Source organism: Protopterus annectens, chromosome 2.part0 (assembly GCF_019279795.1).
Source record: "Protopterus annectens isolate FY-2018-M chromosome 2.part0, PAN1.0, whole genome shotgun sequence".
NCBI classification, from domain to species: Eukaryota; Metazoa; Chordata; order Ceratodontiformes; family Protopteridae; genus Protopterus; species Protopterus annectens.
This window is the reverse complement of record NC_056728.1, coordinates 218549090-218576044: the sequence shown is the minus strand read 5'-3', so window position 1 is coordinate 218576044 and position 26955 is coordinate 218549090. Positions and strand designations below refer to the sequence as shown.

At 40.0% G+C, this 26955-nt stretch overlaps 2 protein-coding genes across 3 annotated transcripts in view; one reads left to right on the top strand and one right to left on the bottom strand.

Annotated features, from left to right (window-relative positions):
- Positions 1 to 19122, bottom strand: part of LOC122793025 (MOB-like protein phocein) — a 565681-nt gene extending 546559 nt beyond the window's left edge. Inside the window, exons 1-4 of one of the 2 annotated variants that reach the window (XM_044060678.1) lie at positions 18808 to 18949; positions 5987 to 6145; positions 4144 to 4233; positions 3223 to 3404 (exon numbers count right to left, since the gene is read on the bottom strand). In XM_044060678.1, coding sequence (XP_043916613.1) covers positions 3354 to 3404; positions 4144 to 4233; positions 5987 to 6145; positions 18808 to 18810 — 303 coding nt within the window. In that variant the 5' untranslated portion in view covers positions 18811 to 18949 and the 3' untranslated portion in view covers positions 3223 to 3353. Of the gene's footprint in view, positions 1 to 3222; positions 3405 to 4143; positions 4234 to 5986; positions 6146 to 18807 lie in introns of those variants that run through there. The other variant, XM_044060679.1, reaches the window with a different exon arrangement.
- A 305-nt stretch (positions 19123 to 19427) lies between these two features.
- HSPD1 (heat shock protein family D (Hsp60) member 1) overlaps positions 19428 to 26955 on the top strand; it is a 194488-nt gene continuing 186960 nt past the window's right edge. The window contains exons 1-3 of the mRNA XM_044060304.1: positions 19428 to 19574; positions 20168 to 20341; positions 25242 to 25494. Coding sequence (XP_043916239.1) covers positions 20168 to 20341; positions 25242 to 25494 — 427 coding nt within the window. The 5' untranslated portion in view covers positions 19428 to 19574. The remainder of the gene's footprint in view (positions 19575 to 20167; positions 20342 to 25241; positions 25495 to 26955) is intronic.

Below are 26955 nucleotides of genomic sequence, written 5' to 3'. Positions count from 1 at the left end.
CCCCTCTACCTCATCACTTATCAGGCCCATAATTGATTACAATGCCCGATTTGGGATGTACCTTACCAGACACCTGCAGCAATTGGAAAGACCCCAAACGTACCTCACCAAGAGGATCAAGGGACTCAGATGCCCTATGCACTTGGCTAAATAAACTCCAGCTCTACTCAAGTTGCATACCGCCTACTCACAGGCGATCTGTGTCTGACGTATAAAGCCATGTCCAATCCAGAATTAATAGACATGCTCCACCTCAAGAAATCCAAATCCCTTAAGAGCTACACGCTCCAGGGACTTGAACCTCAGCACAGAAATAAATAGGACATGTTGGAGGGACAGATTCATATCTCAGAGGCTCCCCTCACTCTGGAACAAAATCCCAATCCATGTTAGGCAGAGCCCCTCACTGACCCTATTCAAGAGATATCTTGACGAGTGAATGGGAGACCCAAAGTTTACCCCTGGGATCTCCTCTGTGTCCTTTCTAGACAGAGGTACAGTAAACGAACCTTAATATGGCTACCTTCTGTGACCTACTATACAGAGGCACACACTCTGGCTAGGGCAGACAGCCTAGTATCAACCTATGAATAGAGAGTCAGAGTTACTAGACTTGATAATGTTGGTAGCTTAAAAAAAAAAACACAACACAACTTGCATCTCCCCAGGTCACCAAGATGAGACGAACTGCATTACAGAGCTAGAGGGGTTCAATGTTTTAACACCAAAAGCAGACAATGGTGAACAAATAGTGCAAGTAGACTTCACATTCTGTAATACAACGCATGCCAGCTCAGATTCCACAATAAGGAAACGTAACTGCTTCTCTGAATGGTAGGGTCTAAAGCTTTTTTGGGAGGATTTTGATGCAATACCAGACTGTTAAGATACTTGCAAGCTTAACAGTTTTTATAGAAATAGTGTATTTGGTATGTATGTAGATGTTCTTAAAATAAAGATTTATGGGAAAGAATGGACAGACATTCAACCCTGAAACCTGGCCTCAAAGAAACTCGGTACTATGACAGCATTGATGTTATGGCACTCATTTTCAGTGGAAACTCCACATAAGACATTTGCCATCCCCAAAGGCTGTAGCACCAACAGAGAACCACAGCAGACAGAAGTCTGACAAATCAGCACAAGCTGGTTTTTAATACAAACTCATCTGGACCTGCACCCAGGATGTCAAGGCTAAAGAAAGTTAGTTACTTCTGTCCACCCCAGTAAACATTTTGGTGGACTTTTCACAGCCTCCATTTCAAGTCAAATTCAATAAATGAAGTGTGTGTGTGGGGGGGGGGGGGGTCCAGTTGGCATAATGGTCAACATGTCTGCCTTACAAAACACAAGGCAGAGTTTAATTCTCACATGGGATAAATGGCTAGACTTAATGGCCCAGAACAGCAATCAGCCTAGTAATAACATATGAATAATTCCCAAAGATCTTTAAGGATGTTGGCAAAAGCAAAAATCCTCCTCACTTCAGAATCTGAAATGAAACAATTTTAGTAGAAGATGAGGATCAGCAAGCTGTTAAGACTCTCCCTTCCCTCAGCTTCTGAGGACGACCTGGGGAGGACTCAAATATTTATCTGGACTTCTAACTTTAGACCCAGCTGAATCCTGCCTGAAGAGCAAGTAGCAAGGAGAAAAGCTGCAAGGAAGAGGCAATAAAATCAAAGTTTAGAGAAAGGTTGAGAGGAACTACAAAACTGAAAAGAAAACAGATGGCAGGTTTAACCAAAGTAGTCAAACGGGTGGTGGTGGGGGGTTACATGCAAAAAAGATTTCAGAAACGAGACAATTTCATATGCCAAGCTGCTAACAGGTCTAGGGTTTTAGTTCTGTTGACAATGACATCTCAAATTCAGATGTGGTGTTTCTGCAGGACCTAGGGCAGCTGTGCTCAATTTTGTAGTTTCTAAAGTACACCCGATGAAGAACAGAGTGAGACAACTACAATAGTGGGACTCTGCAGAAGATAACATCCTCAGGGAATGGAGCAGGATGCACACTCCCTGAACAAACCAGTGTTTCTATACATGCAGTCATGAGGAAACTGAATATTTTGGCTTAATTTAAACTCTGGTAAGCTACTACAGACATGTACATCTCACCCCCTAGTGACAGAATCAGAACTAAACTGCAGAGACTGGAATGGACCTGAAACTTCAACAACTGCTGGACTGCCTGGAGAGTTGGAGGTCAAATGAGCATGTACACTATCAAGACAGGCTCAGAAGCTACAATACCAGGAATTTCAGAACATACCAGCCCAGAGGTGCTTTGTTTTCTCTGAACAAAGGTGCAATTAACATGCTCAGCCTTTTCATTAGAGAAAGGCCTCCTAGATTAAGCTGGTGCAGCCTTCTTGGCACATGCTTCCAATAGGATGGAACATCTGGCAAAAACAAAGAGACTGATTGTGCTAGTGACCGACCATTAAAAGCTCTAGGTATTACACTGCTCACACACCTCTTCCTGCATATTTGCTTCCAAGTGGACAAATAAAGGGATCCTCAAAAACTAGAGGGTCTCTAACATGGTCAAGGTCTTGGATACTGCAATGCAAACATGGCTGGCCTGTAGGCCTACTTGTGAGCACAGGGAACCCTGATGAAGTTTAACCTGGCTATTTTGTGTTTTCCAGCAAATTCTTGTTGCAGTTTCTGTTGTGTACCAAACTAGAATCATATATGACCCTGGCTCCTCTGTTTTGACAGAATGCCAAGGAGGGTAGAACCAAACAGCTACAGCAATCATGTTTTTGCTCAGCTTCTGATTCAACGTTGACATATTTTAAACACAAGGTCCAGCAAAGGGAGTCCAAAAAAGCATACCTTAAGGGTATGGATTAATCAATAAGCTTGGGCCAGGAGAGCAAATAGTGATCCTGCAAGCTCTTGTACCTTTATGGCCTGAAGTCAAGAATTTCTCTTCCAGAGACATTCAGCAATGCTGCCACCATCCAAAGGATTTTTTCAGCCAAGTTGCATTGAAAAATACAATAGCACAGTATACACAAACTACCACGTATGATCATGTACAATGTTTCTTACAGTACACCTACATTGTAACTGTTCAGAGAATGAAACCAAGATTTAAATGCCATGAATGTCAAATAAAGGAAAGCAAAGATAGAACACAGAAATGCAAATTAAACATATTATAAAACAAAACTTACTATCCTTGATTAAAAAAAGGAAATGGAACAAAAAACCCATTCTGAATATTTTATTATATACACATATCAAAGTATAAATCAAAATAATTAATATTTACAAAATGAAAACGCATTCTGTAGTTCTATGGAATGGACAGTTTTATTCATAGAATGGTGCTCAAATCTTTTATTCGGTGTACTTCCCAAGAATATCACCATCTCGAAACAAGTAGTACTCCTAAAGAGAAGAAAAACCACACAATTACTCAAGTTCATACCTTAACTTTATACTAAGTGTGTATAATGCAGATGTGCACACACAACCGCATAGTACTCCACAGCAGATAGGACCCTCAAAAATTATAATGCACCTAGCACGCAATGTGACATCCTTGCCAAGTTGTCCATATTTTACTTGGCAGAGGCAGCATACTTCTACTCTAGCTTGTTTTATCTTCAGTTTATACCCCTATCAAAACTGACATTTGGGTACAAAAACTGGGACCCAATGATAACACACAACTGAAGTCTGAGAAGATGGTAAAGACCAAACCAAAGGCCTTCCAAATATTGAGCCAAGACATACAAACATGTAAGTGTATCCCCGACATGAAACTTTCAGGACAGGTTAGTGCAAGACGGCTAGACAGCAACCAGGAAAAAATAAATAAATATAAAAAACAGTGTGAACATCCTCCTCCAGGAATACCTATAATAACCCAACACACTCCTTCACACACAAGACTTTTGTTGGTGGCTATACTTAAAAATAAGCTACAAAAAACAACCCTTCTTTTACACAAGAAAAAAGCAGTACCACAAAAATGGTCATCTAAAGACAGCAGATTAAGACGGACACCATTTTCTAATCCGGAAACCAGGAAAAAATGCTACCTTACACTGCAGGTTTTCTTTACCTGGAAATTAAACTCTCAAACCCTTGTTTATTTGCAAATGAAATCTTAAAATTAACAAACCTTGTCATCCAACGTCAATTTAGTGCCTCCATATTCTGGCAACAGGACCTTATCTCCAACTCTGACACTAAGTGGTTCAATTTGTCCACTCTTGAAGGGGGAGGAAAAAAATGAAATTGTGAGTCACCTGGGAACAACTTTAGTCAAGCACATTAGAAAAACAGGACTATGTAAAGTAATTGTGTATCTAGCAAAAAAGAAAAAAAAGTTTATATTCATACAAGAGTAATAGATTAAGGAACTTCTGAAAAAGCAAACTGTCATAGCATACACGTGAAGTACTCATAATTAAATTAAAGTTGCAAATATATTAATAAATTGTCAAACTGCTTCTATGGTTATTAGAACAAGTGCACCAAGAGTGGAGATTCTAATGTCTTAAGTTGCTCAACCAACACCTACGTCGGGGGGGGGGGGGGGGGGGGCAACACACACACACACACCTTAGAATCTCATGCAAAAGCAATGAGCAAAAAACAAGGCAGCACAAGTTAAACTGGGAGGAAGTGAAAATGCGCAGTGTGAACCAGATATCTGGAGTTCAACTGACATGTACTACAAACTAAATTCACTACACCTTATTCAACTTGAATCCTTACTTTTTTGCAAGACACTACTGGCATTCACTTTTGTTGTGTTTACAGCTGTTCAAATATAGGAACATTACCCCAGGACCAACTGTATATTTACAAAAGACAAAAGTGGACACCGTACAAATGGTCCACACATTTGTACAGTTAAGAATGCCTCAAAATGGTTGTGAAACATTTTCTGGTCAGCACAAGATTTTTATTTTTGAAACAGCAATCCTCTACAGATACATCTGCATAATGAAAAAGTCTACATAAAACAGCACCCTATTATCTTGAGTCACACTGAAGTTTAACTTCCATATCTGCCATCCATTGTGCTAACTAGAATGCAGCTCCCACCTACAGATGGCCCAGGTGAGGTTTAAAGTGATGTTACCTGCAGTGAGAAAACCCACTGGGCAAACTCATACTCCCATGTCCAGAGACTGCATGCCCTCTCACAGAAAACGACTCAAGTCAGTTTCAGGAACATTTACTCATTTGGTAATATGGGGGGGGGTAAACAGTCTTTACAGGAACAAACTGAAAAAAGTAACCTAAGAATTTGCAGCCTACTTTATTTCAAGCCGCTCCAAGCTTGACTACTCAAAGCTGGCAACACTGAAAATCTGTACTCCACAATACCGTGTGGAAAACAAGCTCTTTTCCAGTATTACTGACTGTATTCCTTTAGCACTTTGTCTTAGTTTACCCTCAAGTTCCCACACGTACATACGCTGCAGCTTTGCAGCATCCCACAGCCCCTACTCAAACTTTTCCTCTGATATAACCAGTACCTGCCCGACTTGCCCATCAAGAACCAAAGCTGAGGGGTGGGGGGCACCTTTTCAGGAAAGTGCCAAGTATGAGGATGGAAAGATCATGTCATTATCTTGACGGATGCCGAAAGCTTGTTTAGCTGTGTCCTAAACTCACCTGTCCCACCCAGTATCCAATATGCACTACATATTGTTAGCTGTGTCCTAACACCTGTCCCACCCAGTACCCAATATGCACGACATACTGCATCTGCTACTGGACTACAGTCCTGTCTCCACTGAAATCTGTTAGCCTCTGGCTAGGCCATTAAAAAAAAATACTAGAAGTCATTTATTCAAGCGCCAATACTAATCCAGTAGGTGAAACTGTAGGACCAATTTTTAAATCAGCTCAGAGAGAAATATGGTCTCGTGACACATTATACCCACCTCCAAGAATCAAGAAATCAGTATATTAATAAATCCCACAACCCATTTGAAGTGCACACTTACCTTTCCCTTGGCTCCAGGTCCAGTAGCTACAATAGTTGCCTGTAAAACCTTTCCTTGGGATTTATCTGGAAGCATTATACCACCCTTGGTAACAGTTTCAGCAGCAAGTCTTTCAACCAAGACCCGATCAAATAAAGGGAGAAACTTCTTAAATGCAGACTGTTAAAATAAAAACAAAAATTAATTTTCTACAGAACTAAAAAAAGGCCTTTTGTTACTGTTCATCCTCTTTTAAAAGACAAATATTTACACTTTCCTACACCCCAGAACACCAGGAAAAAAAGGGGGTGGGGTGAAAAATAGAAAAATTCTCGCTGTTCCATTCCACAATTAAATTGTGGCAGATTTACTTTCAGCTCAGAGTCAGTATTTTCTTCACACATTCAGTCTTTAGCTGCTCTTGGAAATAACAAATCTCTTCATTCTTGCAGAATACCACCATCAATGGTAGAGTCGTCCAAAAATGTCTGTAAATAGCATAGTTAAACCACCACCAGACTCAATAACCAAGGCAAGTGGGAGAGAGGGAGCCTGTATGCCATGCAGCACGACTACTGCTAAAATGTAGTATTCTGACAAGCATAAACTGTACAATGTCCCTAATCAAGATCACTGCTGTACCATTCATTATAAAAACGATAAGCACCAGTTAGTGTATACACAGCAATGAATAAATGGATGGTCTACAGAAAGCTTCTACTCCACCTGGAGCATGTCTGCAAATTTTCAGAAGACATGTGAAACCATGTCCAAGTAACAGCCTCACATACGCCATGGGCAAAATTACGAGAAAAAGCTCCATGTACAGGTTGGTACCTAAAACATGTGAATTTTTTTTGCCACACCAACATTTTCTACAGTGAAATAATCACCCACCACCACCCAACCTAAAAAACATCCGCATCAACCCCCCCTCCCACATTTTGTACAGAGTCTAGAACAGATTATAGGTCCACTACCTTAACCAGGATCATGGGGAAAGGTGTTGAGTGCGTTGGTGAATATATGCAATCTGGTGCATCACTTAATGAACACACGTCAAGCATTTACACTAAGCAAGTCTTGCATCACAAAATCAGGTAACCCCTAATATACCCAAGTGGTAGCACCATACAACAGAAACTGTCAGTTGTGGCACAGCACTATGGGGTATGAACCGGACTCCATACACAATATGGTGGACATCCAATTAGTTCATACCAAGCCAACTATCCTTGCAGGCCATTTTAAGCAAAGCCAAATTTACCCCCCCCCCCCAATTTCGTGGTTGGAATTTTGGTTGGTATTTAGATTAACCTTACTAATTCTTGGACTATCTTTAGTGGTAGTAACTAAGACCAGATATTTAGAAGGTCCTCAAATCTTGGGTTAAATTTTGACGGCTCTCTTTTTCCATTAGTAGTACAGGGAGAGCCCTGGAGTTAAATTATATGAAATACCAATCCATAGATTGGAGTTGCACTTGAATTTGACAGGGATGAGTTTACATGAGTGGGAGTCTATTCCAGAGCAATGGTATCCTCCGCAAGATGTACCTGTTCCCCCAGATCATTCTGTTGATGTTCCAGAACAGATTTAGATTCCTGGAACGAGTGTTTATAGATTCATATATGTTTACTTTTATTTATTTTATTTTACATTTGTTACTAGGCTAACTACAAGGGCCTTATGCCCAGCCATCCATATCAAGGGTACCAAAACCTGTCAAACAGTGACGTGTAAGGAGCAGCTCGGGAGATAACCCGCTTAAAGGCTACCTGTGACCATTAGGGACATAGGTACCAAACCACTGACAAGTTTCCTGTTCCCCAACTCTCCAAGTTACACGAATTGGGTTACGAAGGAACTCTGCTTCACAGGGATGGGAAGCCCGTTCCAGAGAAAGGAGTGTCTCTGGGATACAGTTTGGTGGTTTACACTTGTGCATTTTGCAGTTTTTAGAACAATGTGGCATAACTCATTATTATACTACTTCTGCACAGCTTATAGATAAAGCTGACAATCACTACATTGCTGTATGGAATGGAGTGACAGCAAGCAGGAGTGCACCCCCCCCCGAACAAGTGTCTGTGTGTGTGTGTGTGTGTGTGGGGGGGGGGGGCTTACAGTAGGAAAAATGAAGGCCTTGACTAGAAACAGTCATCTGTTCAGACCTAGTGGTGCTGTCCTGGGAGAAGTTCCCAGCTGGAACAAAATGCATATCAGGTGATGTGGCAGCTGCACCAGAAAATAATTAATTTGTTTAGGAGAGATATGGAGCCAGGCACATTCTGACTAACTACTAAAACCATATAAATGGTGAATTAAAATCAAAATATCCCCATTTTAAAATATGTGATTCACTTTTATAACCTCAACTGCTCCTTGCACATGCACTGTTTTAATGCAATAGACGGAAAAACCCTCACCATGCACACTGTACAAAAGTTATCCTACATATTTAAGAGAACCCCTGTACCTAGAAATACAATACTCAAATGTAGGACAAACATACAGTAGTGGAGGTAACTGTAACCTAACAGAAGATGCTCAAATGAAAACTGCCACAACAGTAGTCTTAACTATATGGGTTACGTTCTTACAAGAACAGTTGGTCAGTATCCAAATCTTCAGGGCACCCTCCACCTGCTCAAACTGTTTCGCAGCTCAAGCGGAGCAAACAGACAGGTTTGGGTGCAAAACCCAGAGCTTTCATACAGGTAGAGGGGAAGGGAGGCTTAATCCCCAGCAAGTACAATGCTAGGAAAACAAAAGGTTCCTCACCCTGGCAACAAAATCATACAAACATAAGGGGTATGCAGGGAAGAAGGGAGCAACTACTGCAACAGCAGCAATCATTCAAACATCTACAGTTATTTTATGTTTGCCTCCCCAACAGTACTACGTTTACCATTAGGATCACAGCTGCCTTGGCTATTTTGGTACATTACTTCAGCTTAGACTAACTGGGAGAGGAAGGATAAGGGTCCAGGAGCCCCTGGAGAAGAATCTTAATTTAGAATGCTTTTGGGGGGGGGGGGGGTGTATAAGTTGCTGCTTCTAGAAACCTTCAAAAAAACAAACAGTCACAGATGAAGACAAGGTCCTAGTAGAATTGACCCCAACTGAATTATCAGGTTGTGGTGGATACACTAAAAAGTAATTGCACGAGAAATCACTTGGAAAGGCTGTTTTAACACAGGTTGTCCTTTGTAACTACCTTCAGGAGAAATGAAGAATTTGATCAGAGGACCTGAAAGATTTCCTCTCAAGATAGTATCAGAATTGTTTTGAACCATCATATCCTTCCCCCCTCATTTTAAGGTTCTAGAAAATAAAGAGATGGATAAGCTTGGCTCAAAGTAAACGTGGATATCACTTTCGACAAAGAAATGGTTCTTAAAGCCCATATTCGTGGAAAGGAGAGAAAGGCTGCAATTCTCTCCTTGCAGATGCAAGACCAGTGACCAACACTTTCCCATATCAAGAACCTCAAGTCAGCCTAAGGAGCTGGTTCAAATGGAGCAAAAGCTAACAGTTAAAAATCCCAAGGAAGAGTCGCTTGTTTTCTAGGAGGCTTATTACGCAACACCTCCTTCAAAAGAATTTTCTCATGAAACTGCATTAAGGGAGTTTGGGGGGAGGGGATCACGGTCAGACAGGCTAATGGCTGATTAATGAACTTTGAAGTAGTAAGACGGGACAGAGTATGGCAGCTCAGAAATTATGCAGAACCAGAAAAACGGTAGCCCTGAATTGGTTAGCTCCTTCTTTGGCACCACCCTCCTGAATTGGTTAGCTCCTTCTTTGGCACCACCCTCCCCATTTTACAAAAAAAAAAAAAAAAAAAAAAAAAAAAAAAAAAAAAAAAAAAATTTAGTAGCATATTTACTCACTTCCTTCAATTCCTGATCCACCTCTTCGGGGGGGGGGGGGGGGCCTAAAGGGCATTACAATTCTATCATCCAGGGAAACAATTCCAGTTTAGGATTTAGAGATATCAAAACACCCTTTGTCTTATGTAAGTACGCCCAGTTTGAGGAAACTTGGGGTAATTGCCCCTGGCCATTTGCAAAAGGGAGAAAACACTTGCTTGGGAGTCGCCACAATATCTTTAGGAAAGTCCTACTAAATCTAGATACAATCTACTTTAATGCAGAAGCTTTTTGAACTAAGCTGAGAGAGACATCCCAGGAAAACAATCCTGTGAAGAATTAGACAAGACTTCTTGTACATTCTACTGGTATCCCAGTCTGTGTAGGAGATCCCTTACCCAGATAAAAGATTCCTGACACTTTGCAAAGACAAGCAAGTCATCTAAATAAGGGAAGAGTGGGAATACCTTGCAGCCTGCCGTAAGCCATCACAGAAGCCAGACACTTGTGAACACACCTGGAGAAGTAGACAGACGTAAAGGTAATGCATCTTTTAAATCAAAGGTTACCAGAAAACTGTGTGGCTATCAGTATAACATTTTTGTTTTAAAAGGAAAGTAAAACTTCAAGTGTTGATGACGTATGTAGTGGTGTGTAAGTTAAGTTTTTTTTTTGTTTGAGGACTTTCAATAAAAAAAAGTTCACTACATAGGCTCATGGTTATGACAAGAAACTGTATGTAAAAAGCTGCCCAACAATTTATACATGCAACATAATTGTAACTAGACATTTAAAGCAGTTAGACATAAAGGGAGGGAACAGTAATTAAGAAAATGCTTTCTGTAATGTCTTTAAATCTGAATGGTCTCACATATAATTTTAAACATAGTTCAATACCTTTTTTGTAGAGTGCAAATAGCTATGCTACAGAAAAAAAAAACACCTGGAAAGAAATGGACATGTGAATTTGATAAAGGTTTTCAGGATGGTTATTTAGCAGAATACATGAGGCAAAGGAAAAGAAGAGCACTTAGCTCCAACAACAATAAAAGGGGGAGATAATGGCAGTTTTGTAGTACTAAGGGGTTACTGGCAAGGGAGGAGGATTATACTGGCATGTATTTATACTCTAAAACTGCTATAATGGAGCTTAAGAAACTTCTGGGAGAAATAAATCTGCTTTCAGCAAAGATTACTTCTTGGGACTGGAATTTGGTTTGCAACAGTGAAGATGTGTCAGGGGGCCCAGACGGGAAAATGTAACAAGAGGGTAGAGTTTTGCAGAGATTTATGAAAGTATTTGGTATGGAAGATGCAAATTCAGTACTATGAAATCAGAGTGAATTTACATATACTCGGATATAATTTCTACCTACCCTAGCCCAGTTTTTGTACTTCACAGAACATGTGCACTTAATTGAAGTTCTTGAAATGCACCCAATAAATATTTCAGATTATGTGCCAACAGTAACTAAACACAAGGTAATGAAATGAGTGAGATGCTGGCGCTTTCCCACCCAACTGTTGAAAAGACAGAATTTAAGGAATGGGTTTTGGAAATTATTCAAGAGCTGTTTGACAAAATGGACATTTTCTGAAAATATACCTAGAGAGTGGGATAAAATTAAAGTGGAGTTTATAATTAGGGTGGACATTTAAGTAACAAGAATTATTTAATTTATTTATTTATTTGCAGTTTAACCAGGATAGTCCATTGGGCCTGAAGAACCCGTTTTCAATGGAGTCCTGGGAGAAAAGCTCCTCATACAGATTACACAAAGGTTAATATACACACATAGATTGCATGAAGATTACAGAGGTAAAACAGACTGATCAAAAGTATTTCAAAGTTAATGTCAAAAGTATAATTTTTTTTTCTTTCTTCTCTAGTAGGATTGAGGATAGGTAGTTAGATGCAGTAGGTAAGGAATTGTTAGATACTAGTAAGGAGTTGTATAATAGAAGCAAGCAAGAATTTACCTGGGATTTGAGAGAAGGAAGAGAAAGAGCGTTGAAGTAAGAAGTGTAGGTTATAAGGAATGGGAGCAGGAGTATTCCCATGTGGAAGTTAGATGAGAGTGGAGTGATTTTTTAAAGGATGGGAGGCTAATAATGGTACGAATGGAGGGGGGAAGGGAGTTCCATAGGCGTGCTAGTGAGTATGACAGGAGGTATTGTCCTGGGGGGTTGAGGGGTCTGTAAACTTCTATAAGGTTTTGGATTGTTTGATCTGAGAAGTGTGTGTGTGTGGTGCATTTTAAAGGTAGTGGACAGGGAGGGACAGAGGGATGGCTGGAAAATGAGTTTATGAGCATAGGTGAGCTGAGTGTAGGAGAGGTAGTTTGGTAGCTCTAGCCAGTTTAGTTTGTGGAGAGATTCACAGTGATGGGTTGATTTGTTGCTGGTGGCGAATCTGGCGATTTTATTGCAACAAGAGGACAGTTTGATTTTGAGAGATGATTGTACATTTGTTAGAAGAGGGGCTCCATAGAGAAGGGAGGGTAAGAGAAGTGTAGTAGAGAGAGTAAGTTTAGTAGTGGAGGTGAGGAACCGATTGTGTCGGTAGAGCATATCAAGTTTTTGGTGTTTTTTTTTTATTTTTTTTATGTTTAGTAGTAGATGGGAGTTGAATTTCAGCCTATCATCAATTTGAACTCTTAGTAGTTTGGTTTCAGATACCAGCTCAAGAGGTGTATTTTGGCTGGTGATGGAGAATAAATTTCGATCGAAATTCTTAGTTTTAGAGGAGGTAAAAATCATAAAAGTTTAGTTTTAGCAGGATTGAGTGCTAGATGGTTGTCTTTCATCCATTGTTCTGTGGTAGAGAAGGCATCTTCAGTTAGTTTTAAAAGAGTTGGGGTGGATGGGGCAGCACAGACTATTGTGGAATCATCTGCATATTGGATAACATCAGCAAGAGGGATAGAGCGGTAAAAGTCATTAATGAAAATGTTGAAGAGGAGGGGGCCCAGTATGGAACCTTGTGGGACACCTGTGGGGGTGATGGGGAAGGGGAAGGTGGCCTTTTTCCATTTGACAACTTGTTGCCTACTGGAGAGATAGCTGGTAAACCATTTGAGGGAAGAGGGTGAGAGGTTTAGGTTAGCTAGTTTAGTAAGGAGTAGGTTATGAGAGATAGTGAAGGCTTTAGAGAGATCGAGAAGGATGGTAGATACAGTGAAGCCAGAATATCTAGCTTTATTCACAGTTTCAAGGAAGGAAAGGACAGTCATAATGCTATGATGGGGTCTGAATCAGTGTTGGGTAGGAGTTACTAGGTTGTTGTCCAAGAGATGGGGAGGAGTTGAAGGTGGATACATTTCTCTAGGACTTTAGAAATGGGAGAGAGGATGGCGATGGGACGGAAATTGGAAATATTAGTATTTCCTCCTTTGTGCAGGGGAATGATGTAAGCTTTTTTCCAGATTTGAGGAACAAGACCTTCTTGGATAGAGCGGTTGATTAGGATATTGATAGGGAGGGCAATGGCTTCGGCAGCTATGCTGAGGAAGTATGAGGGAATGTTATCGGGGGCATTGGTGCATGGTTTTAGTTTCTGCAGGAGTTTTCTTATAGTAGAAGTAGGAATAGGTTTAATGAAAAATGGAAGGGGTTGAGAGGGTGAGGAATGAGAGAAAGAAGTTGGAGGGGGAGATGCGTGAGGAGAAGTGGAGGTAGGAGGTGGACTGTTATTTGAAAAAGAAGAGGTAAGTTCGGAAATAGTCAAAGAAAGAAAGAATTGAATTGGGTAGCAAGATCAGAGTCTTGTACATTTGGAGAGGGGTTAGGGTTTTCTGTAGTACCAAGAGGGTAGTTCTACCTCTCCAGAACTTTTGTGGGTTGGTTTTATGGTTGCTTTGAAGTTGGACAAAGTAGTTTTGGTCTGCTGAGATAAGCTTTTTAAACTTGGTTACAAAGAGTTTTGTATTCATTGAGGTTAGATGTAGATATGTTCCTCTGGTATTGTGTCCAGGCTTTATCTCCAAGTCGCATGGTGGCTAGTGTACTTTTAGTTAACCAGGGGGTGGCTTTCCTTTTTATTCTTTTGGTTATTAAGGGAGCATGATTTAGAAGATGTAGGTAGTATTAAAAGGAGTTATTGCATTTTCAAGTGGTAGAGTTTTTAGACGGTACCAGTTAAGTGATTTAAAGGTGCCAGAGAAAGCTTCTGGGTTAAAGTTTCTATGGCACTGGGTAGTTAAGTAAGTATGAGTAGCTAGTAAGGGAGAAGGAAGACGTCTAGTGAAGATGGGAAGGTGGTCACTGAGGGAGTCAGGAAGGGTTCCACTGTCAGGATAGTTGTGGGGGTGGGAGACTAGAATCCAGTCTAAAATGTTGCCACTAGTGAAGTCTTTGGATGGCCTAGTTATGGAGTTGATGAGATAAGAGTAGTTGAATAGGTTGATATTGAGGGGGTGAGTAGGGGACTGAATGGAGGACAAATTAATATTGGTGTCTCCCATGATTATAGTTTCATTACAGATATTAGTCGATAGCCAGGAGAGGATTTCTTCGAGTATTGGGACTGACAAGTGTTAAAGTAATGCAAAATAGGTGGAATCCCACAGAAGCAACTGCAGAGCTCTAAACAGAAAATAATGGATTACAGTGATAATATGAAGGAGTTAGAAAGATTGCTGTCGAGCAACTATTCGACAACTCTAGAGCACAAAAACGTTAACACATCTGTAAAAGCAGAGAAATATGAAATGAAGAAAAGGTGCAAATGGAAAACCTTATAGAAAAATGAAACATGCCAAGGTTAGAGGTAGAAGAGGCTCAATTACTAACAGTTAGGACAGGAGGAAACGAGATAAAAATGGCGATATGCAACCGATCTACAAGAAAGTCTCCAAGAATACATGTATTCCTGCGGACGTTTGAAAGCTAGGAGGAAAAAAAAAAAACAAAGATCTGGAAGGTTTTAACAGTATTTTAAGAGAAAAAGCTACAACATCTTGGAAGAAAGCAGTGGTAACTAATACCTAAAAGAAGGTAAAGATCCAGCGGATCTAGCTTCATACAGCCCCATTTCAATACTAAACCACAGCTATAAAGTCTGTCTATAATGGCTAAACAATGGCAAAGACGCCAAAATTGATATTAATGTGGTTTTGTGGAGGGAAAGCAAACATTTGATAACATTAACAGAACACTGATGATCCGGGGGGAAGCAGAATGTAAGAAAACACCGCTGTTGTTGTGGGTCTCGATTCAGAGAAAGTATCTGACAGGGTAAGTCATGAAGATGGCAATGAAACCGTTGCTTTTCTTGATAAAATTATAAAGTTGATTAGGAGTACATGAGGGATCAGAAGCAAAAACTAGTGGGCGGGGTCCTCTGATCATTTCTGCTCAACTAAAGGAACCAGGCAGGGGTGTCCTCTCCCCCCTTTGTTTGCATTATATTTAGAACTGTTGGCAAAGAAAATAAGGGACTCAGAATTTTAATGATACAATTGGTATGATAGTCAAGAAAGCTGGCTCTATTTGCAGACAATATTTTATACCTGACAAAACCAGAAAGGGGACATTACAATGTTGGGGAACATAACAGTTCCAAATCTTCTTGGGATACAAAATTAGTAAAGCTAAAAAAAGAGGCAACACCGGTACATTATGTAATCACACATTGTTCAGCAATATCTACATTTACGGAGACATGATAAAATGAAGCAACTAAGAGTATGGACTAAAATAACTCCACTGTGGCACACAATTAAGGCTCTTATACACAGCACAAGCAGAAAACTATGATTCAAAGTTGAAAGGGATGACTACGATACAGGGGAGAAGATCAAGAAACAAGGAGAGACTGGGATTAAGGAGAATGAGAATCATACAGAATAGTATATATTCATAAAGTAGTGTAAAATGCTTTAAGTAAGCCAGCACAGAAATGCAAGAGAGAGATTCTGCTAATAGGGGTGACTGCAATTAAGGATACAGACAACAGGCAAGAGGGTGTTGGAATTTATTGGCAAAGGATCCAAGGTAGTGAGAACAACTAAGTAGAAAGGGAAAGGTAATAGAATAGAATGGGATGACGCCAAGAATTTGGACTTCAGGTTAGAGATGGTCTTCCCTATCAGTAATTAATAAGAGTATAGGCAAACAGAAAGAAATACATGGGTCCTGAACAAAAGACCAGCACTGGTAGAGTTTTTAAAACAGTCTCTAGAAGAGAAACTGACATTAAAAAAGGAATAATTACTGAAGCATATAAAATACTACATGATTATAAGATAAACCAGAGGAGCTTAGAAAGGATTGGGAAGAGAGCAATTCAAATAGGTGGATGTGTGCATCTCAAACATGTAAAGTGTAGAAAATGTAGGATATTTGCTTGAAATGTTTCACAGGTACTTTATATCCCAAGTAAACTCCAAAAGAATTTTTCCTTAGGTTGATAGCAAATGTTGGAGGAATGACTGGGGGGGGGGGGGGGGTAACAGCAGACATTTTCTGAGAGCGTAATGAGTTGGCAGACTTCAAAGGTGAGCAAGCTGGTGTAACTACAAGTAGTGATCTTTTTGAGCTATGACACAGAATCAGAATTGCCTAGACACAGTAAGGCTTTGCCAAATCCAATTACGGTGGCTGCCACAAAAGCAATTACTAGAAAATGGAAATCAAAGTCTAAATCAACTTTACTAGTAGTGAATATTGTAACAGAGATAAAGCAACTGGAATCTGGATCTTTGGGGGAAGAAAAAAAAGCAAACTACATAGGAAAACAATGGGAATTGCGGGAACATAAGCAGAGGAGGAACAAGGTTTACACGAAAGCAGGATTTCAGTGAGTTATGTAAATACTTAATTGACAATGACTGGACACATTACAAGGGATGTATAATGTGTGCAACTACAGGTGTGCAACTACAGTTGTCTCAACTGGATCTGTAATGCATATAATGTTTGCAACCAAAATTGTGTTAGTGGTTTTTCCATTCATACACAATATTTAATAGAATGTTTTTATAAAAACACACACCTTAAATGGGTAAGGATACAGAGCAAGTGGAGAAAGTACAAATTATCATCACAAAACAAACTCACAAAGCTAAGATCCACAACTGGTCTCCAAGAATCCGCTGAGTGGGTTAAGGGTCTGCCAAGGTGGAACAGGTGGCTCTCCCATAACTGCCAAGGCACTCAACATCCATCTGTGCTGAGGCACTTTCACAGCCTGCTGTAGTGAAAGCAATTTTGTAATTTATCTTTTTGTGTCTGAAGAGTTAAGAAACTGGTGGTCTGTGCCTTACCCCCCACCCACCAAAGTAAAGTTATCAAAAATTTTTTTTTCTACAAAATAACATTCCTCTTTAAGAGTCATGTGCCCATTAACAATTTTAGGTTGGGGAAAAGTAATACTATACCTGTTTTTGACCAACTGACATTACTGAAGTGGCCACCTCTTTAGTGATTAAAAGATTCCTTCACTTTCTACATTTTCAACCCTCATATGTTGCTCTTTATTTGTATACAAAATATTTTCACCGTCTATTTACAGACATGTGATTTTATGCATTTTTTTTCTTAGCTTGTTAACCAGTCTATTTTATGTGCGCTTTGCTTTACTGGCCTTGGTCATGACCGAATGAGCTCTTAAGACCTGACCAACTCACTCAGCAGACTAAGAAATGTTAGAACTATAAAGCTGGACTTGTAAACTTTACATTACATACCAATTCAAGTTATCTTAATTCATGGTTAGGTACGAAGAACTCTGTAACCAAACTTTTCTGGCACAAATTACCCCCAGCAACGCCGCGCAGCCAAAGATGGATTTTCAGGGAATAAAAAGCCTTAGTTTGCGCTTAGCGAAGTCAAAGCCTACTTTTGTAACTGCACGAGTGACCTTGGTAATAGCAGATAACAAGGTTACCATTTTGCAATGCATAAAGCAACAAACTACTGAGGCGTCATTTAACAAGATTATCACCACTAACATCTTGAGAAAGTGCACCGCTACAATGAAAATGTTCCAGTAATGATTCACAGACAGTGACGATAAGAACATGTTCACGCTACCGCAGTTAAAATTAGTAAAAGTTACTGCATTATCTTCCATCGTGCTCTATCCATTCCAAAAGGCACTGCATTAAAATGTGCTCTCCAGACAAATGCTGAAAGATTTAATGTATTAACCAGTATAATAGAATAACTATTGAATAAAAACATCTGGATAGGATATTACATAGTCAAATTGTTGAACAACCAGGGACAAACCCATTAATAAATCAAGGACACTTGTAAAATATTAGCAGTCTATCATGCCAAACGTTAGAATAAATAAGTCATCTCTGAATGCGTGTTTGGATGTCACATAATTAACATATCTGTTTACATTTTCTTTTACTTCTAACACTGATTTTTTTTGTATCCATCTCCACGATTGTATTCTTGTACTTTAACTATATAAAAAAAAAATAATTGCTATAACGGAGCTTTTCTTCTCGGGTCTCTGCTGAAAAAGGGCATCTGCCCAGCCAGACCAACTCGGTTGACAAATGGCAAATAACGTTTTTACCAAACGTAACTGCCTACATATTTAAACACCAACCCAGTTTATAATTCACTAGACAAACTCATCTGAGAAATGCTAATTCACTAGAGGGACAAAAAAAAAAGTCAGGCTAGTTAACAGCTCGCAGATGTAACCTTTGGATTGCACTAGAAGGCCAACAAATGGCACCAGGCGTGAAAATGCATGCAAATAAAAGTCTGCGGGCAGCATTATGCTACAACCTTTTTTCGTTATTAAATTTTACAATAACCAACTAAAACACTCGGGCATTTCATCCTATAAAAAGCTATCTCAAAAGTAAGAGACCAATCTTGCCTACGAGGTACATTGCCTTCTTGGGAAATATATCTGCCTTCTTACTACACACGGTCATCTTCAAGTTAAAATAGAGCTAACACTTAAAATAATAAAATGCCAAAAATCAAGATAACACCTACCATATTTATTCTACAATATTCGTTTCAGATAAGCCGTTTGGTTTACACAAACTTCAGCTCCAAGTTACCTAGCTCAACAGTAACCGAAGCCCAGACTCTGCAACTCCACGTGAAAAAAAAAAAAAAAAAAAAAAATTACATTTCGCGCATGCGCGTTTACCACCTTCGTACTTTGTCAAATGTTCCAGAAGCACAGCTTAAAAAGTTACGTAGCTGCTCACCTGCAGCTGTGCAAAGGAGCACGTATAAAACATGCACATAAAATGGTAATTTAAACTACAAACATCACACAGTGTGTTATCGCTTTAGTTCAACAAATGTCGCTTTGAAGCTCGTCACTATTAACCCGATTACACAATCCTTTACCTTTGCCCTTGGCAACCAGGAGACATCCAGAAGCTTCTGGAAACTATGCTATTAAACCCCGAACGAGCATGATAAATTAACTACGCAAATAGTCACATTAAGAAAAATGATGTCATCCGAACGTTACCTCTCCTCATACTACCGCAGGAAAGATGACAGACCGTAACTAGAGCTTATTTGATAGCGGTAATGCAGCTCACACATACACAATGCATTACATTATTCAGGTGTCGGGGGAGGTAGGCACGATACCCGGATGAACGTGCACATGTGTCTCTGTAGAAGAGCGGCGCAGTTTGGAATGCGTGGGGTTAGAGAGCGCTGTCTGTCCTAGTAGTAACAACTGCGGTGTCTGCTGGTGTTTATAACTTGTTACTTTGGCTTTCTAGGAATATTAAGCAGTAAGTTTTTGTATTGGTTTTGGGAATTCTTTGTTTTAGTAGTGTAGTTCATAGGATTATATGGTTCATTTTATAATGAATGGGTCTATTTGTAAGTTACTCTTGATGTTAACTTTTTGGCATGTGTTTAAGTTTGCTCTTTCCACATGCTAAGTTGTTTGATTTTACTACTCCCTTAGTATTCTAGGATGTGATATTTGCTGTAGAGGAAGAGATGAAATTCATGATTTTCTAGCATGTTCTGGGTATAAGAAGGGGGGGGGTTGATGAGATTTGACCTTGCGTGTGCTGTACTGGTGATGGAAGTATATGAGGAGGCCCCGATCTAAAGTCTAGAACACTTAGGTTCTATTAACTAAACAAAAAACATGTTCTCGTGTTTAGTTTACATTGAATAAACATTTTTGGAAAACTTAAGAAATGTGATCTCCCCCCTCCCCCACATAGAAGTGTGCACTTGAGTTCACGGTATGCTTGTGTATCGTGCTTTTTACTATTTGTATAGTTGAAGGATAAACAAGATTTGGAAAATAACATTAGATATACACATTTTGTTGTATAAATTTTAAAGTATTGTTTCTTTTTATTTCTAGATGTATCGTTTGCCAATGATCATGCGCCAGGTGAGGCCACTCTCCAGAGCACTGGCACCACATTTAACAAGAGCATATGCTAAAGACGTGCGTTTTGGTGCTGATGCCAGAGCATTAATGCTTCAGGGTGTCGATCTCCTGGCAGATGCTGTAGCAGTTACCATGGGACCAAAGGTAACTTAATTTAAAATAATCTAGGTCCACATAATACATGTATTGTAGCAACTGACTCAACTTTTTTAAGGTGTTTGACATTTTGCTGTCCTAGAGTAGTATGCAGTTAAATTTTTATATTTTAAATCTTTACGTTACAGTTAGATATGTATACATCATGTGAGTCTTTTTAATGAGTTTTTGTCGATTATGTATAGTTGTTAGTCAGGAAGTAGGGTCGAAGGACCTGGTCTGCAATGATCTGTTTGGTTAACTGTAAGTGTATTGGGGAAATCTGAGTAAATCTGTCTGTGTAGTGCTGTAACTGTTTACGATTATATAACAGTGTAGTGCCTCGCAGGATGTGCAGTAGCAAACCCTGCCCCTGACCGCCCATAACTGTACTGTCAAACATTCTGTTCCTACAAAACAGTTTCAGAATTTCACGGAAAGACAGTAACACTGTCCAAGACCACCATTTCTGTTTATTCAGCTATGCCTTAACATCTGTATTAAAGCAAAAACAGAACATTTCAGCATAGGAAGTCAGGCAGTTAAACAACAGGCTTAGAAACATTTTCTAAACTCTTTCACATACGCTTTATTAATTACAACCTCACTTTCACTTAATACTATGTCACCTGAAACTTTTGAAACTGCAACCTGTAATCTGCACAGCTATTTGAAAAGTAATGATTTCACACATTCTGGCCACCTATTCACGCACCATCGGCAATAATCTGCCATTTTGTACACCTGTATGTATAAACCCCCCGAAATCTGTGTATGCCAACCTTTGCCTTTACCTTGCAACCTCGTGACACTCAAGAAAAATAAGACTGCACCAGGAGGAGCACAAGGAAGCCTATGGTAAACCCAGTTGACATCTGGGCATGTGGTATAATACTTTACACAGTACATTGATAGTCAAGGACGACCCAGGACTTGCCAGTCTGAGGAAACCCGTGTCTGGCACCGTAGAGATGGGAAATGGCAGAATGTTCACTTTGTTCTGGAGCACCTGCTGCACCACTCCAGTGATGAGTTGAAAGGCATGTCCAGTTTTATCCCCGAATCAGAAAATTGGGAGTTTGTCCTCTGGTGGCTGAGTTTTTGACCTGCTTCCCCCGCTGGAGCTGTCAATCGAGCAGTCTGTACGTATGTCCAGTAACCGTTACATATGTACTTACTTGTTTTCATAATGTCACGTCATTTGCAAAACTTGTGGTTATTTCTGTGTGCTTTAAAAGGTGCTCCAGTGTGTGCTTTACTGTTTTAATGTTACTAGGCTATTTGCTGTAATACGGAGCTGTAGTTAATTTTCTGAGTAGTGTCCCACAAATACTTTCATTCACATTGATTACTTTCCAAAAGAAAATGTCTTTACTTCTGTGTTGTCGGCGCTCGCTGACGGTGAAAGTGTCCATCAAATATGTCGGTCATGTGTGCCACGCCCCAAGCTGCGCAATACCGCCCACGAGGCACTACACTGTTAGATAGCCCTGTTTACAATGGCTCTCCTTACTATCTTCAGTTCTTTTGGGGCTACAGTGCCCTTAATTAAGTAGTATAGGTTATTTGTAGGAGAAATGATCTTTTTGGAAATATTGCCTGGGAATGTTCATTGTCAAGTGTTTGTCTTTAGGTCAACCCTGTTACTACTACAGGGTATCGGGCTTGGCTTTTCAGTGTCTGTATAGGATTGTTGGAGGAAATTTTTTCATTTATTGCTTCTGACTTTTTGATGAGTTGTTATATTTCAGATTTTGCATGTGTGGTGTGTGCGTGCATATATATGTCCCCTACGAAATCCCGAAAGCACAGAATCCTGACTCCCAAAATACTGAGACAAAATGCCCGAAACCCCACATTACCGAAAGGCCAGAAGTGCGAAATTCAAAATCCTGATGTGTGTGCAAGTGTGTTTGTGAGGAGCTTTAGTGTGTGTGTGTTTGCCTTGTGTATAGGTTTGTGCGTTCTCGGAGTTAGAATAATAAAGTAGGGGGGGTGAAGCCCCCTGCTTATAGTGTAGGGTGGTTTGGTTATGGGGGGGAGGGTGTGTGTATTTTTGTGTGTGCTGTATGTATTAGTTTCGTGACTTTGAATTTCTCTCTTCTGATGTTTGGGTAATGTGAGTTTTTGAGCTTTTTGTCAGTATTTTGGGCATTGGGATTCTGCGTTCGGGATTTTGTAGGGGACATGTATGTATATTATGTTCATGCAAAAATTGCAGGTATATGTATATATGCGTGTTTAATATAGTTTTATATGTGTTATGTAAATGGTAGTATGATTGTCATGTGATTTTAGTTAATTTTTTTTTTTTTTTTTTTAAGCTTGTTCTGTGAAAGATATGCAGATAGACTAATGGAACAAAAGCATTTAACTTATTCCACTGTCAGCTCTCTACTTTTTGTGAGCATTCATGTTTTGCTACCAAATCAATTTCAGTTTTCTACCGGTGGTTTCTAAAGAGCTGCTTTAGGTTTGGTGTTGGGAGTGTGCGCTGAATTTTTTCATGGCCTGTGATAAATATTTATGGTGTGTACGTTTACCCCCCCCCCCCCCTGTATTAACTACTTTAGGAAAAGCCATTGTACTTGGTTTAGTTGTTCCGTAAGCTTGCTTGTTTTAAGTATATTTATTTGGGGCTACATTTTATGTAGGAAGGTTATGTTTCGGGTCCCAAACATGGATAAAGCTTTAGTTTTTGCATACACTAGCTGAGAAGATTATGGAGAAGAGTAGGCTTTCTGAGGACTGTTTAATCTAGGTCTGTTGCAAATAGTAACGAATTTACAACTTTATATCCTAGAGATGTTTCCGTGATTGGGATGAGGTAGTGAGGTGTCCTCTCCAAGGATCTCCTGTTGTACTTTCTGTAAGAGATTCTACATAGTACTAACTGAATCCTTTTAACGTTTCACATTTGTGCAGCAACCATTGCAGTCCAAACATGGATTCAGAAATGTGTAGAGCAGTCTGTATAAACTAAGTTCTGTAGCTGTGTAGACATTCCTATGCAGACTATTGCAGTAAAGTTGCAAAAAAAGTGAAAACTTAACTCCATGTAACAGAAGTAATCCTTTACACAAAACTGTATTTAAGCATGTACAAGAGTTGCTGTAAACTGTACCCAGAACTTAAAAACAATTTGTTATGGTTAATAATGCTATATAAGCAGATGTTTTATTGTTTAGTGAAACTAAAATATCCAGTCTTATTTTAGGGTCATGGCGGTAACAGTGGTCCACTTTTGAAATGCCGGTCAAACAATTCAAAGAACTCCAGCTTTGATAGTCCAGCAAAATTCTATTGACTTGAAAATGCCCCCCCCCCCCCAAAAAAAAAAAGGCAAGGATATCCAAAGGCAGATATCTGCTTCCACCTTCAGACATGAGCAGTGAACACTTTCGGTAAGTGTCTTGAACAGACTGCTTGACTGGGTGGACTCCGATGTATGGGAAGTGAATTCTGTCTGCACAAAATCATGTGGGAGGTGTAGTTGGCGTATGTTAACTGTTTGTGTCTGATCTGCCTTCTGCCACTGTCCAAGCTGTCTGACTTGCCCCTAAGTGGTGGTCATTTGAAAGCTTAGTACCCCTGTCCAGAGCATACAGATTCTGATGTAATGATTTGAGTTGGTATTAACATTTTTGTTAAAGGATTATGGGATAAAGTACTTTTACGGATGCCCCTTTTTAACATGTTTTTTATGATCTGTTTGTTAACTTTGGTCAGGCAAGCAAATTTTATTGTCAGTTCCACTTTAGATATGTCAGCAACCCCAAACTTGAGCTTTGAGTTGTCGCAGTACAACTGCAGATTCTCTAGATGGTACCTTATCAAGCAGCAAATCCACTGAAGGTTGCAGTTTCCTAGAATACTGTTTGCTCTACATGCCTGGTAGGTGTGTATGCACAGCTTTTTTGCAATTCAGCCTTGTTGATGTGGTCACAAATCCATCTGAATGGTTCTCGTGTGGGGACTCCACACCTGCATGGTTAATCAGTTTGCAGGTCAGTGCTGAATGTATAAATAAGACCACCTTAAATCTACTTGGTATTTTTCAAGCTTTTTCCATAAGCTTTAGTTCTAGTGACAGTGATTCTTCATAGCAGGACCCTAGAGTATCACTAGGGTCCAGACTATTTGAAGATCCTTTGTGTTTACCATTTAGTGTACCTAACTTTATTCCCACTGTTAAACCTTGTGGATGGTGAGCCCATGTAATTGCTACATACATTCGTTTTTGGTGTAGGCTAAATGGGCCACTAATCCCAATGACAAGTCTTGAATAACTGCAGTCTTGGCTCTAGGAGTTGGGTCAAGTATCTTCATCTGATTCTGTGATCTGTCAGTGGGAACAGTCTCTTGAACTAGTTCTCATACTATATTCTCATACTATTTGGGCAAGGGTGATGCCACCCGGAGTATAAACCTCCAGACAGCATAGCTTCCAAGCCTTCCACTGTAAGGACCTGAGCCAAGTAGCAATGTGATACCTTAAAAGTTTGCTCTGACCAGTAAAGTAGGAGTGCTTGTGCATACATGCTTGGGTGATTGTGAGGATGCATAGTGAAAATTGGAAGAGTTTGGATCATCATGTAATGTTGATGCTTGGGAGGTGTAGTCCTAAAGTTTCTTAAATTCAAGCGTGTTGTGTTTTTAGAGGGTATGTTGTGTATATCAGATTCTGTCAGTAAAAGGTATACAGGGAAGTGGTGGTAAACGCAATCCTTTGACATCCTTCATGAACAAGGTTGCAGAAAGGAAAAGTGGGTAGAGTAACCAACTTAAAACGCATGCAAGCGTTCAAACTTTTTGTGGATTATTGTTGCCTTTCCTACTTTTTGCTTTGGTTTTTGTTTCACTCTGGTTTAGAGATTATATAACTTTATCATTCTGCTGTTTCTCGTAGGGAAGAAATGTCATCATTGAACAGAGTTGGGGAAGCCCCAAAGTAACGAAAGATGGGGTGACAGTGGCCAAAGCAATAGATTTGAAGGACAAATATAAGAATATTGGTGCCAAGCTGGTACAGGATGTTGCCAACAGCACAAATGAGGAAGCTGGTGATGGTACCACTACAGCAACTGTTCTGGCACGAGCAATTGCTAAAGAGGGCTTCGAAAAGATCAGCAAAGGAGCTAACCCAGTGGAAATAAGGAGAGGTAAGCATTGCGTACCACAATTTTATCGGCAAGTTCCTAAGCTGCAGGTATTTCATTTACATGGAGATTGTGCAGGTCTAAAAATGTTTTTATCTGAGATCTTGTCCACCGTTGTGGCTACGTTATCCTATAATCTTTAAGTATTAATAGACTTGTTTACAAATTGCTGCTTTATTAGAGTACAGGTTTTTGTTTTCTGGAACCCTTTTAGTTGATAAACCTTAATTTTGAAAAGTGCACAGTCCTTCCTTGTCTTCTGTATATATCATACACACTCTCGCAGTGTATTTGTGAGTACTCTGGGTTTCGAATCTCCTTCACCAGTGTGGGATCAGATTTTATCTGCTCTTTCTGCTGTAGTTTCTATCTTGTAAAAAAAATCTGCCTGTGCCCCACTTAGTCACGTAACTCGTGCACGCCCTCCACCATGCCTACCAGCCATCAAACTATTCTCCCGGATCAGGTTTGCTCCATTAGTTGTATTGTATATGTCAAAGATCACCAGGGGAATAAGTGAATACAGCAGGTGTCTGGGTTACAGGTTCCTTTTGCTCTTACCAGCATCCTGACAAGTGAGGGTGCTGTTATTTCCTTAATATCTCACCCTTGTAAGTGATGATGCAAGTACTGCCTCTGCTCTTGTCTTCATGCAGAGGCAAGGGTTACAGTCCACAGGCTGGGTGGCTGCAGCCCTCTCTGTAGCAGCTCACTGCTACCTTCTGTCTCTGCCTTGCCTGGAGTTTTTCTCTGGTGGGAATCCACTTTCCTGCCCCACCCAGAATTGGGATTAACATTCTTCTGCCTGTACTGTGAAGTGCAAGAACTACTAGCTGAACCCTGATCTGCTGGTTGCGGTCAGGGCTTCATCTATGTATGCTTTCATAGCACATGCACACATGGAGTTAACATAGCAAAACTGGTGCTTTTAGATTACATATTTCACATAAGCTACAAATGAAACCATCTAGCTTAATTGGAGTAGCGCACTCTGCAGTTGAGATGCATAAGTATTTTCTGGATCTCCTTGGAAGTGGTGGGTATGTTGGGTCTTTGGGGTTTCCTCATAAAACTTGAACCTAATGAAACGTTTCTGATTTCAAAAAAGGTGAACTGCTACATGGGTGTGAAACCCTTGACATTTTAATGCCCAACTCTAATAAAGGGTATGGTGTTGCAAGGGTCTCTTGATTCCTCCTATTTTAATATTTTTTGTGGACCAATCCCTCTCCCAGTCTCTGCAGCACACATGGGAGGAAGGGAGCCTTTTCCACATAAGCAAGTGTTCTTTTGAGACCCTAGTGTAAGTATGAGAGCTTTTGTTGGGAAAAGGTGACCTGTCCTAAGTAACTATTTGTAGTGCTGTTGCGGGTTCTTTTGGGGATCCCCCACCCTGCAATGTTCAAATATTGGCATCCACTGGCAAGTGTGGTGTAAACACTTTAATGGAAGGACTGTGAGCAT